The sequence below is a fragment of the Convolutriloba macropyga genome, chromosome 15 (assembly GCF_964194025.1).
Source record: "Convolutriloba macropyga chromosome 15, txConMacr16.3, whole genome shotgun sequence".
Lineage (NCBI taxonomy): Eukaryota > Metazoa > Xenacoelomorpha > Acoela > Convolutidae > Convolutriloba > Convolutriloba macropyga.
The window spans coordinates 16,345,612-16,358,967 of record NC_134482.1 but is presented as its reverse complement, the minus strand read 5'-3'; the positions used below and the strand labels follow the sequence as shown (position 1 = coordinate 16,358,967).

The 13,356-nt window shown below is 34.8% G+C and overlaps 1 protein-coding gene across 1 annotated transcript in view; it reads right to left on the bottom strand.

The window, feature by feature from the left end:
* Window positions 1–13,356, bottom strand: part of LOC142354460 (alsin-like) — a 168,711-nt gene that overhangs the window by 79,551 nt on the left and 75,804 nt on the right. The window contains exons 14-15 of the mRNA XM_075406762.1: window positions 3,909–4,123; window positions 1,512–1,724 (exon numbers count right to left, since the gene is read on the bottom strand). Coding sequence (XP_075262877.1) covers window positions 1,512–1,724; window positions 3,909–4,123 — 428 coding nt within the window. The remainder of the gene's footprint in view (window positions 1–1,511; window positions 1,725–3,908; window positions 4,124–13,356) is intronic.

Below are 13,356 nucleotides of genomic sequence, written 5' to 3'. Positions count from 1 at the left end.
CTAAGAACCGCCCTTCACACCATAAGTCTCCAAAACAGTTTGAGCTGAAACAGAGCTGAAATGCTCTAAGAGCACTTAATGCCCGCTGGACTTAACGAAAAGAGCACTTAAAGAGCACGAAAAGAGTTAAAATAACCAGCAGAATACTATAAAAAACATAAATTTTGAGCGAGAAAATGTTCCAGGTTCCTCGCAGTTTTTCAAAATAAAAAAAACATTGATATCTAGTTAAATAAAAGAGCTGGAGTAGACGAACTTCCAAACCGGATTGTGAACCTCAAAAGGCATCGTTTTTGGCTAGTAATTACATTTTGACAAGTAAATTTTTGAAAATGACGATTTTGTCTTCAGATACAGATAGGCTATTAATTTGAGGGATCTTATCCATTTGTGCCCCAAGCTAATTTGGTGGATGTTATTTGCACCCCAGACTCACGTGTCACATTACGTGGCCAAAGTCCGAAAAGGCAAATTTCAAAAAATTTTGTGAAAACGAGTGACAAGATTTGGTCCGACTTTTCAAGTTTCATATACCATTTTCAACAATGGAATATAGTTACGCAAAACGTGAAAAAGAGTTACATATCTCACAAAAGCGGTTAAAATTAGTAACTAATATTCACGGATAAACCTAACCCGATTCCACCATTTTGGGCATGTAAATAGTCGAAAACTTTATTACCCGAATCTTATTAGAAAAAAGTGACTTGAAAAATGAGTTACTTATAGTGTGCCAACTAGTGACTTATGGCGTGGAAATCAGTTACAAAATATTATCCCAAGTTTTCACGCAAGCCCCAAAAACACGCATCGTGAAAGCACACATATCCAATTTTCAACTAAATTCGCTTATTGTAACTTGTTTCAACACACCCAAAACTGTTAAAAGAGGGGTCGTGAAAATACGTGACAAATACAAGCATACATAGTTGATTTTTACGGACATTAGCCACGTAATGCTTATTTTAACATAATGATTTAGTGTGACACGTGCTCTGTTGCTGGGAGTCATAACGTACCTGGGGGCACAAACGGAAAATATCTCTTTTGAGCTTATATAATCAGCATTTAAATGCATGAATCGGAAATAAATACTGTATATTCTGGAAATAAAATTTACGCTTAAAAACCGCTCCGAAGGATATGATGTTTGTATTTAAATATATAAACAGATAATTTGTAAGTGGTCATAAAAAACACTGGCGGAGACGGTAACAGAATCGCTTCAAACTAATTCTGCTCACCAAATATACATCCTTCGCTAAAAATGGATCTATTGTGACCACCCCCCAGTGTTTTTTTTATGATACTTACAAATTATGCCCCCTTGTATATTAAGTGTTGTTATATAGCATATATAACTTCATAAAAATAGCACGTGCGCCTGGGGCGTAAACGTTATCAAGTTATATGCCCACTAAGCTTAGCTTTTATGGGGGTGAGGGGGGATGGGGGGAGGGGGGTTTGGAAACACAGTAGATCCAAAAATTGAGAATTGAGAACACGCTTACTTGAGTATTCCGAAGCCATGCATATGTCCATTCCTCCACTGTCCATCATAGCTCTGCTCAAATACAGGTTGGTTGGTGGCGGCGGAGGAGGTGGAAAGAAGGGTCTCATTGGCAGTAGGCGGAGAGTGGATTATCAACCTTCCCTGTCCATGTTGCAATCCTTCGTGGAAGTCTCCGATGTATGTCCTGCCGTCTGGCCACACCAACATACCTCTGTAATTTGTTTAATTTGATTGTGAATAATAATAAATAATACGAATTAAAGATTGCATGATTTGGATATAACATTTTTTGGGGTCGTTTCTGTTTATGCCTCCCCATCACGTTATGCACCCACGGTTACAGAGCACGTACGATTACATAGTAAATCATTGTGTAAAAATATTGCACGTGCGTCTTGGGGGGGGGGGGGGGTGAAAATAATATACACAAATGGAACAAATGGAAACGATGCATATTTTGTTTCAAACATGTTTAACTCTGGTTATAGTCTTAATTTACTCAAAACCATTGTAATTTACAATTATTTTCGGCATGAAAGTAAATAAGTTCCACAAAGTATTCAATATGATGTAAAGCATGGCGCTTCAAATTCGAAACAAACAAAGCCGTCAGATTGCCGGAAAATAGCCGCCCACCGTTGACACATCTGACGGCCTTTGCGATTGGAACAGTTAGAAAAAATAAAGAAAAATTGACAACAGTCCAATATATTTTCTGATTTCTTCTTTTATGTGTTCTGATTTTCTTCTACAGTTTTACTAGATTTAATAAATATGTTACTTCAACCTCTAAATGGGATAACAATAGGCTTAAAACTAAAACCAGTTAGCAGTACGCAATAACGAACTTTGATGACCTAACGCACTAAGTCTTTAAACATCAAGTATTATTGCCAGAGCGTTATTGTTTAATCCAGTTTCTATTGATTCCGCTTTCTGACTGTAAACGTATTCTAAAAATTTGAAATTTGCTAAGAATTCTATATTCCAATCAGTTGAAACAGTGAGTGAGGTAGGAAGGAAGTCAAACGTGAAAATCGCGATTTCTGTAAAACGAGAAACCAGATCGAAAGGTAAAACAAATGAAAACCTCGACGATTTCCGGAAATAACTCGAAGAGTCATCTCTGCCCGGAAACAATTCTTTCAGAAAACTCTTGGATACTGAAACCACTCACGAAAAACAAAAAAAAACAATTTGGAGTCAATTAATAAAAATATTTAGAACAGAAAACCAAATGAACTAAAAAAAGTTGAAAACTTCAATTTTTTTCCTGATATAATATAACCACTTACAAAAATGAAGACCTTTCATTAACCATATTGGAACCATTAAAAAGCGCATGCGACAATATGCAAGCCTTAAAAGTCTTACAAACAAGTCTAATTTTCAGGAAAAAAATCGAAAAAGTTTCAAACTTCTGAACAAAATTAATCTTTTATGCTATCAAGACAGCAGTAGGCAGCATTTCAGCTTCCAATGACAGCAATTAAAAAGAAAACAATGCGCAAAAAATGCTGAAGTAGCCAAAGAACACAGCCAAATGACTGAAAAACCTCCAAATTAGCATAAAACTCAAATTCATTAACATAACCGTAAAAATTAAGTAATGTCAAAACAAACTTAATAATGTCTAAATAACCTATTCGAACCTCTTAACCGAAAAAATGTCAAAACCAAAGAAAAATTGCTTGAAAAAGCCGTACCCAACCAAAAAAATTGGCTCGCCTATCACACGTCAATTTTTCGCTCTCTCAAACATAGCGGTATGAACAAAAATTCGTCGCTCCGCGCTTTACAATTGTTCAGCAGTCTAGCCACTGTAAATCGTAACACGTGCGGCATTTCCTGTTTCAAATTCCCTCCAAAATTATTGATTAAAAAAGGCACACCTCCAATACCTCTTCGAGTCGTAAAAAGGAGAGCGTCTAAATAATAGCCGTTGAGAGGCTGACGGCGGCTGTAAAACACAAGGAAGAAATTCCGAATAAATTGTTAAATTTAATGTAGTTAATTAGAAAAAATGACATTGAGCTAAAAATTCAAAATATTATTCATTTTTTAACCATGCATTGCCAAATCATAAATTCTCTCAATTACAATGACGCCCCAGAATGTCCACAACTATAGAGCGCTCATTCTAAAACTGGGATGCATTTCATCTCCATAGTGAATAAAACTTTCCTTTTAATCATCCTATGAAAACGAATTGATGCTTGTTTTTGCATTGAAAATCAATTGTATTGCCTAACAAGAGATGAGCACTATATATTACAATTTATTTAAACTATTAGGGGTCGGTAAAAATATCAGCTACGACGGGCCATAATCTAACATTATGGATGGTCAGAAAAAAGAAAAAAATAGCAAAATATGAGCTCTAACTAATACTAACTTGTCGTGTGGCTTCCCGTTTAGCCACATTCCCTTGTATGTTGCATTCTTGAACTTGGCATGCCCACTGGAAAAGGTGTGAACAGCTTCCCGGACTCTAGAAGGAAGGACACAAGACATGGTTTTGTCCAGCTGGGCTTCACAGGCTATATTGGGAACAGAACCAGGGTTCAAAGCCCGCTCGATTGCTTTGGTCAAGTCTAAACACCAGTCGGCCTGAAACAAAAGGTAAATTTTTGATTTGTCAGCTATTTCCTTGATTACGCGTTGACTTATCTACTGTCTGTCGATGTATCGAATTATTAACGCAATGAAACGATGCCGGTAGCCCAAATAGAACGATTAAAATTGATACGTATTTTAATGTGTTTTAAACGGTTAAAATTAATCTAAATTAATCAACTCTTGTGGCGAAAACAACAGTAACTTGTAGCACCCGATAAATACTAAGAATTAAGAAACAATGGCGACTCTACTTTTTTATCAAAACAATTAAATTAAAGATTCTTGAATTAAAAATTATTAACTACAATACACCCAAGTACTCATTAAAACTATTTTAAGACAGCAGTTAAAAAAGTTTAAGTCAACTATTCAGCTTAATTTTAAACTTTTTTTCACTCCTTGTTGACAGAATATGTTAATGTATTTTTTAAATGAGATTTACGCACACATTTGCGAAAAAGTGAGTTCATACCATATATTCATTTAAGCTTACTGTAATCTCATAACTGAAGTTCTGAAAGGCAGAGAGTTGAGGACAATTTGTCCCGTTGTCTGTCCCCTCCGAGTCTCCTTAGAGATTGATGTTTGTTTATATTGAGTACTTGGAGAAATTAATTCTTTCTTTCTTTCTTTCTTTCTTTCTTCCTTCCTTCCTTCCTTCCTTTCTTTCTTTCTTTCTTTCTTTCTTTCTTTCTTTCTTTCTTTGTTTCTTTCTTTTCCTTCTTTCTATATTGTTCTTGAATTTTAAACTATTTTAAACTGTTTTGTTCGAGGATTCCGCTTTCGTGTCAAGAATACGAAGAATTTCTCAAAATATTCTTCTTAATTTATGTCATAACGGAATTTCTTCAATGACGGAACTGGCGATAGTGCAGCTATCAGCAGTTCAGATGTGAGTGATTTTACCTTTATTAAAAGGCCTAGCACGGTCGCATTTTTTACGAAGCAAATACATTTTTATGACCCAAAAAACTGACAGATTTAGGCCTCGCAAGTTTTGTTTCTGATCGGCATTTAAATATTCGGAACCTCTTCTGCCCCCCACCCGTGTTTTTTACACCCCCCGCTACAAATTATATGTTCTTATATAGCACATTACTATGTAAAAAAATAGCACGTGCACCTGGGGGGCGTAAAAATATAAGCCCACTAAGCTGGGGGAGGGGGGGGGCAAAAAACAATAGATCCAAATATTCCAGTGAAAGACATGTGTGACAAAAACACGTGATTCAAAAAGCATTAGCTTAGGTATAAGGGGACATATCTTATACAATGGAACAGGAAAAAGAGCAGTAGCCATATTTTTTAGTCTACCTCAATTGAGCATTGAACAAAAGCTTCTTATGAATTTGAATAACTAAATACATACAACTTACCTGGTATTTAATAATAACTTTGAAAACGAAATATTTCATCATCATTTTGAGAAAATGTTATTTCCTTATAAGTTGTTATATTCTTCAACTTGTTTCTCTGCAAATAATTTTCTGTTTCAGCCAAATCGTTCCATACTCTCTCCAAAACTTTTTTCCCAGTTTCCCTGCGGATGCAGCATGGATAAACTGCCAATCGGATCAACTGATCTTAGTCGTGACAGCGTGAGAAAAATGAGGAACACAGTTATCCACTAATTTAATTTCAGGCAAACGTCATTTAGCTTTACTTATTGTATTTGGTCAGCAAGGAACGAGTAAAGTATAGTTACGGCACCTTCAGCAAAACTTTCAGGGATCTTTTTCGTTTGTACCCCCCCCAGTACGTTATGCACCCCCAGTTACAGAGAACGCGCCATTAAATAGTAAATCATCATGTACAAATATGGCACGTGGGTCTGGGGGTGCAAATAATATGCGCCCACTAAGCTGGGGGGGGGGGCCCAAACGGAAAAGATCCCTTTTCAGAGTCATGTCTAAACAAAAGTTCTACGTGAAATAGAGTTAAACCTACAGCAAGATCCAGGAAAACTACAAATCACCCAAGTACTCATTAAAACTTTTTTAAGTGAGACATGAAATTAACAAGTTTAAGTCAACTATTCAGCTTAATTTTAAACTTTTTTTCACTTCTTGTTGACAGAATATGTTTATGTATTTTTTAAATGAGATTTACGCACACATTTGCGAAAAAGTGAGTTCATACCATATATTCATGAGTTCATACCATATATTATTTGAAGCTTACTGTAATCTCATAACTGAAGTTCTGAAGGAGTGTTGAGGACAATTTGTCCCGTTGTCTGTCCCCTCCGAGTCTCCTTATAGATTGATGCTTGTTAAAGTTTGTTTATATTGAGTACTTGGAGAAATTAATTCTTTATTTCTTTTTCTATTGTTCTTGAATTTTAAACTATTTTTAACTGTTTTGTTCGAGGATTCCGCTTTGGTGTCAAGAATACGTAGAATTTCTCAAAAAATTCTTCTGAATTGATGTCATAACGGAATTTCCTCAATGACGGAACTGGTGATAGTGTAGCTATCAGCAGTTCAGCTGTGAGTGATTTTGCCTTTATTAGAAGGCCTAGCACGGTCGCATTTTTTACGAAGGAAATACATTTTTATGACCCAAAAAATTGACAGGTTTAGGCCTCGCAAGTTTTGTTTCTGATCGGCATTTAAATATTCGGATCTATTCTGCCCCCCCCCCCCCCCGTGTTTTTTGCGCCCCCCCACCCCAGCTACAAATTATATGTTCTTATATAGCACATTACTATGTAAAAAAATAAGCCCCCTAAGCTGGGGGGGGGGGGCAAAACAGAATAGATCCAAATATTCCAGTGAAAGACATGTGTGACAAAAACACGTGATTCAAAAAGCATTAGCTTAGGTATAAGGTGACATATCTTATACAATCGAACAGGAAAAAGAGCAGTAGCCATATTTTTTAGTCTACCTCAATTGAGCATTGAACAAAAGCTTCTTATGAATTTGAATAACTAAATACATTCAACTTACCTGGGGTTTAACAATAACTTTGAAAACGAATTAATTCATCATCATTTTGAGAAAATGTTATTTCCTTATAAGTTGTTATATTCTTCAACTTGTTTCTCTGCAAATAATTTTCTGTTTCAGCCAAATCGTTCCATACTCTCTCCAAAACTTTTTTCCCAGTTTCCCTGCGGATGCAGCATGGATAAACTGCCAATCGGATCAACTGATCTTAGTCGTGACAGCGTGAGAAAAATGAGGAACACAGTTATCCACTAATTTAATTTCAGGCAAACGTCATTTAGCTTTACTTATTGTATTTGGTCAGCAAGGAACGAGCAAAGCATAGTAACGGCACCTTCAGCAAAACTTTTCAGGGATCTTTTCCGTTTGTGCCCCCCCCCCAGTACGTTATGCACCCCCAGTTACAGAGAACGCGCCATTACATAGTAAATCATCATGTACTATTATGGCACGTGGGTCTGGGGGGTGCAAATAATATGCGCCCACTAAGCTGGGGGGTGGGGGGTGGGGGGCACAAACGGAAAAGATCCCTTTTCAGAGTTATGTTTAAACAAAAATTCTACGTGAAATAGAGTTAAAACTTCAGCAAGATCCAGTAAAATAGAAACAGTATTCCTGTTATGCTCGAGATTGCATGATATTGTTTCAACTAACTTTAGAACAGCATCTGTAGCAGACTTTCACTTTTGCAATGCAAAAAAAGTGTGATAAATGAGCCCAAATCATTCTTAAGGAAAAGTATTTTTTGCTTTATGCAGTCATGGAAAGCAAACTGTAAAAACACACCCTTTGTCAAATTGTAAGATTGAGACCAGAAAGCGGTTAATTCTCCAAGTCCCCGAACGTTGCCATTATCAACAAAATCAATACCACTGAAAAAATTAATTTCCAGTAATTGTACTGAAAGAGAATTTAGATGGTAAGTCAATTTTCTAAAGAAAAGACTTGGAACACGTGGACATTCGTAAACACCCATTTTAAACACAATCTTTGAATTGTTTTACCATTTCACGAAGATCTGTTGAAACTTTTCCATCTAAAGTTCTTAGTTCGTTTACATTTCTGATTTTAATCATCACCATTAACCTTTTTCTGGACGTATTTCTATTGTTTGGTTATGTTGGCAACTTTTTGAGAAAAATTAACGCTAAAACTGTTTTGCTCATCTCTTAGTTTTTGTTTACTTTATTTTGTATAAATTTAAAAAGTTGTATTGGTCCTTTTTTGTTGCATGGGTGCATTTCTATTAACATTTTCAGAAATAATAAGAAAATATTCAAAAATGCTGATAAACTGGTCCTCAATAAATGGAACTGTTCTAATGAGAGTGTTAGTAAAATGTCGGAGTTAAAATGATGTTCAATCAACGAGAAACTTGTTCGGGCGAATCTGGTTGGATCCTCAGGTTTTGCAAACTCAATGCCAGAATTTGTCAAAATTTTGCTATTTTTCTTTTTAGAACTTGTGTTCAGCCAAGTTTCGCTCACAAAAATAAAAGAAATTTTGGGTGAGCAGAAGAAAAATCTTGCAAATTTTTCGAACTTGTTTTTATCATCTTCAAGGATTAATAAGATAGAAATGAGGATAATTATCTGATCCCCTTTCTTTCAGCTGCTGCTCGTATCCAATTAAGTTTTTAATAATGGTTAGGGGTTTACCTCAACAAATCCTGACAGCATGAGACATACAAAGGCATAGATTGGTAAGAAAATAAAGAAAAAAAATTACCAACATATTTTATACAAACAACAACATTGTCTGTTGAAAATTTTTCAGTTTCCCCCGCATTGTTTTAATTGGTTTTCAATTTTATAAGTGGAGCCCTCGCAAAGAATGTGTTGAGGATAATAAAATCAAGTTATAGACATACAATCAAAACCACTTCAACCACTCTAAAGTATACGATTATCAATTGCGTGGCAACAGTAGCGTGAACTAAATAGATCGGAACCTTTTTCTAGACGTATTTCTATTGTTTGGTCATGTTGGCAACATTTTAAGACAAAATTAACGCTAAAATTATTATGCCCTTCTCTTAGGTTTTGTTTAATTTATTTTGTATCAATCTAAAATAAAAATAAATTTAAAAATGAAATATTTTGTATTGGTCCTGATTTGTTGCATGAGTGCTTTTCTATTAACATTTTCAGAAATACCAAGAAAATATTCAAAAATGCTAATAAACTGGTCCTCAATAAATGGAACTGTTCTAATGAGAGTGTTAGTAAAATGTCGGAGTTAAAATGATGTTCAATCAACGAGAAACTTGTTCGGGCGAATCTGGTTGGATCCTCAGGTTTTGCAAACTCAATGCCAGAATTTGTCAAAATTTTGCTATTTTTCTTTTTCTTTCATGTTACGACAACTTATTTTGTTATCTCCGAGGACACTTAAATATATTATTTCATAAGCCTTGTTAGATAGTTCAAGGCCCATGTGGTTGAGAAAATTGACACCTAAAAATAATTTAGGACAATGAAATATTCACGAGCAGCTTTTCTTTGAGTGGTTTACCTATTTCAACCCAGAGAGATTCAGAAAATGTTAATCAACAGTTTGAATACTACTTTTGGCACTGGCAAGATTCCAACACTTCCAACTAAATGCACATATCTTTTCAGACCTACTTTTCCCGAAAAAAGTAATGGATTAATCGGAAAACTTTTTCCTTGTAAGAATTTGTGTTCAGCCAAGTTTCTCTCCCGAAAATAAAAGAAATTTTGGGTGAGCAAAACAAAATCTTACAAATTTTTCGAACTTGTTTTTATGATCGTTGACTTTGGTTAATTAGGATAATTACATGATCCCTTTCTTTCAGCTGCTGCTTGTATTCAATCAAGTTTTTAATACCGGCTAGGGGTTTAACTCAACAAATCCATCGACAGCATGAGACGTACAAAGGCGGAGATTGGTAAGAAAATAAAGAAAAAACTTACCAACCAATTTTATACAAACAGCAACATTGTCTGTCTGTTTGTTTCCCTCGCAGTGTTTTAATTGGTTTTCAGTGTTACAAGTAAAGCCCTCGCAATGAATGTTTTGAGGATAAAAAAATCAGGTTATAGATATACAATCAAAGCCACTTTAACCAACTCCGGAGTTCAAAAAATCGTTGAACTCTAAGGTATGCGGTTATCATTTGCGTAGCAACAGTAGCCTAAAATAGACAAAAAAATATTTGTATTTGATTAATCTCAAATACCAAAACGTACTTAGTGGATCTGTGGCGTTCTTGAAAAGTTGATTGATAAATAAAACAAGAAGTGAAGACATCGTTCGAAAAACCTTCAAGACTATGTATAGTTAAAAAAAATACGGAACGCTAGAATTCCGTGTTTATTTTCTTAAAAGGCTGAAAAGATGTTCTGCAGAGTTTATCTTAAAAAGAATCCACAGGCCGTTCGAATACAAGAAATCATCTAAAAAATAAATCGCACTTGCTGGCCTGATCAACCGAACGAAATCACGCAAAAAGGTTACATCAATCGTTCAAATTGGCGGACAGACAAAACTTTCATGAGCGTAATCAAAACATAAATTAAATGCACGGTACAATTTTTAAAAAGTGGTGAAACCATTTTCCAACTAAATCTAAGAATGCAGACAGCTTAAAATGGATATTAGGCTCAATAAGGGTAGGTTCACAGAGCAAATTAGTTCGAATCGGTGCAAACAGTGTCAATTGCAACATAAAATTCTCTTTTAAAGTAAAAACATTCATGATATAATAAATTAGACCTGTGAACTTTCGAGCAACAATTTTTGACACGTGCTATGAAATCAAGGTTTTTGTTCGAGTTTTAAAATCATTAAATGCTGAGCAATATTTTTTTGATCGTTCAAAATTTCTCGTGATTCGGAGAAATTTTTTCAGTAAAATTGTTGTAATATTATTTCCTGCAAGCTATTGAAGTCCTGGGTATTAAGCTCCGCATTTTGTTTCACAACCACATCATCTGCGTACAAATTGCGCTTAGCTGGCCGCAGACCTTCTCGACGTCATTTTGTTTTTAAAAAAAGAAGGACAAAGAAGTGTAGTGTACGCTGTATTTGATTAACTGTTTTAAAAATTAAAAATAGCAAAAAAAAACAAAAACACTTACGACAGAAAATAACTAATGTCTTTAATTACAAGATGAATTTCTCCTTTTTTGCCTTCAGCACGATACGTACCCACAACGTACAGATCACGATGCATTACATGTTAAACCAATATCTAAATAATGGCACAGGAAAAAATATGCACCCACTAGGAGGAGGGGGGGGGGGGGGGGGCAAAACGGAAAATATCCGAAAAAATTAATCAAACTATAGTAAGTACCGCTATTTAAAAGCATGTATTGATGTTTTCATGTATTGGCGTTTTTTCATGTTTCAAATAATGCGTTCTAGCTAATTTACTTTCTAATTTGGGCGGGACTTGTACTCTACGAATTATATGTACACTGCAAGCATGATTACTTTTTAAAAATCGAGCAAAAAGCATGATTACTTAAAAAGCGTTTTTCTAAAACAAAACACCAACACAATGTCAAGCTTGATCATATTTGCTAAAATAGTTCATAATTTAATATACACGCCATCATTAAGAGCTTAGTTCTGTTTTCATTGATGGGTCATTTATCTAATGATATTTAACACAATACGCAGCAGGATACCCTCTTATAGTTTGAATTCGACCATAAAAAGAGTTTGAGCAAATTAGCGAATTACTGAACAAATCAGGCGTGTCAGGTCACAATGCTGTAAAAAGCTGTCTGTTTTTCTTTTTCATACAATAAAAGCTCGTTTAAGAATTAGCTGTTTGTTAATTAAAGTGTTACAGTAGTCAGATTAAAAAAGAACGCTTTAGGAGTTTCAATTAAAGCAACACAAATCACTTGGTTTTTAGAGGTTAAAAACAATGTAGATTTTGCTTAAACAAAAGGCGTAAGTAACATTAAAAAGCTACATTTAATTTAATCAAAGAAAAACACGGGAGCAAAAGCTCGAAGCTCGTCAAAATTGCTCCGCCCACAATAAAATGTTTCTGCAAAACTAAGCAGTCATGAAGCGCTCTTTGCTAGCTCGCCAACTTTTTAAATAAACCAAAAACTCACCCAAACATAATAACTTTTTCGTATTTAACTGAGCAAGCACCAAGACCCAACTACAACAGGAACAGAGAATTGTCGAAAAACGAAGTAAAACTTCAGTTCATCCAATTTTAACAATTGAAAAGTAACTTTTGCTATGACTCTGAAGCAAAAAATAGTCAATGATTGGCCAGATAGTCTTTTCTGCCCAAATCGAATATGAAAACTATCAAAATGGGAATTATAAATAAAACGGTGACAAATTCGGTTGAATAAATGACTTTTTTGCTTCATGAAGCCCACGAAAAAGCGTTAATTTTGAAAGATTTCAGAAAAACTATTTATGAGCTTAATTCTAGCTATAACCGAATCGATCAGACTCTTTTTTTATCTGAATGCTAAATATTAGGCTTTAAAAGTCCGCTTCTTAAATTTACCAAAAATTGCCAATTTGATTCAGCATAATAAATAATAATAATAATAAATTGTTTCAATCAGTCAATAAGTAGCTTTTCACAATTACCTGTACAAATACAATCACATATTTGACTGTGGGAGAGCACTATTGGGCCGATGGCCCGTTCTCAAGTGTCTCGTTCAGTTTATCTGGATGAAAGTGATTCAAAATGAAGAAAGAAAAAAAGGAAGCACTATTTTTCAAGGTACCATTAAACCTAGTGAAAAACATTATTCTGGTTATGGAACGCCTTTGAGTTGTGATATTAGAACTCATACAACAGTCTGACTATGTCCTCATTACCCAAAATATAATTATCTAGAAATTGATGACAGAATTTTTTTGTTTCGGCAGTAGACATGCTTTCAATCTTTTCTATTATTTCATCATCGTAACCTAGAAGCATTCTTAAGACCCGCCTTATCCTAACTATTATTGAAAAACTGTGAAATAGATTTTTACCTTGAGTTATTTTGTTTTTAATCAACCGCTTGCTTTTTTCAAGGCAATATTGCATTGAGAAACCCTTTGAAATTGGTGAAATATTACATTGTCCCCTTATGTTTTTTAGTGTTTGCTTAAGTACCTCATAGGCATGTAACTCTGAGGCTAAATAGATCCTATGTTTTACTCTTTCGTCGTAAGTGCTTTCAAACTTTTTTCGATGAAAAATTAGCCGCACGATACGTTTGACAACTTTGTCTATTTCCCTAATAGTTGTGATTGTTGTTGACCCGTATA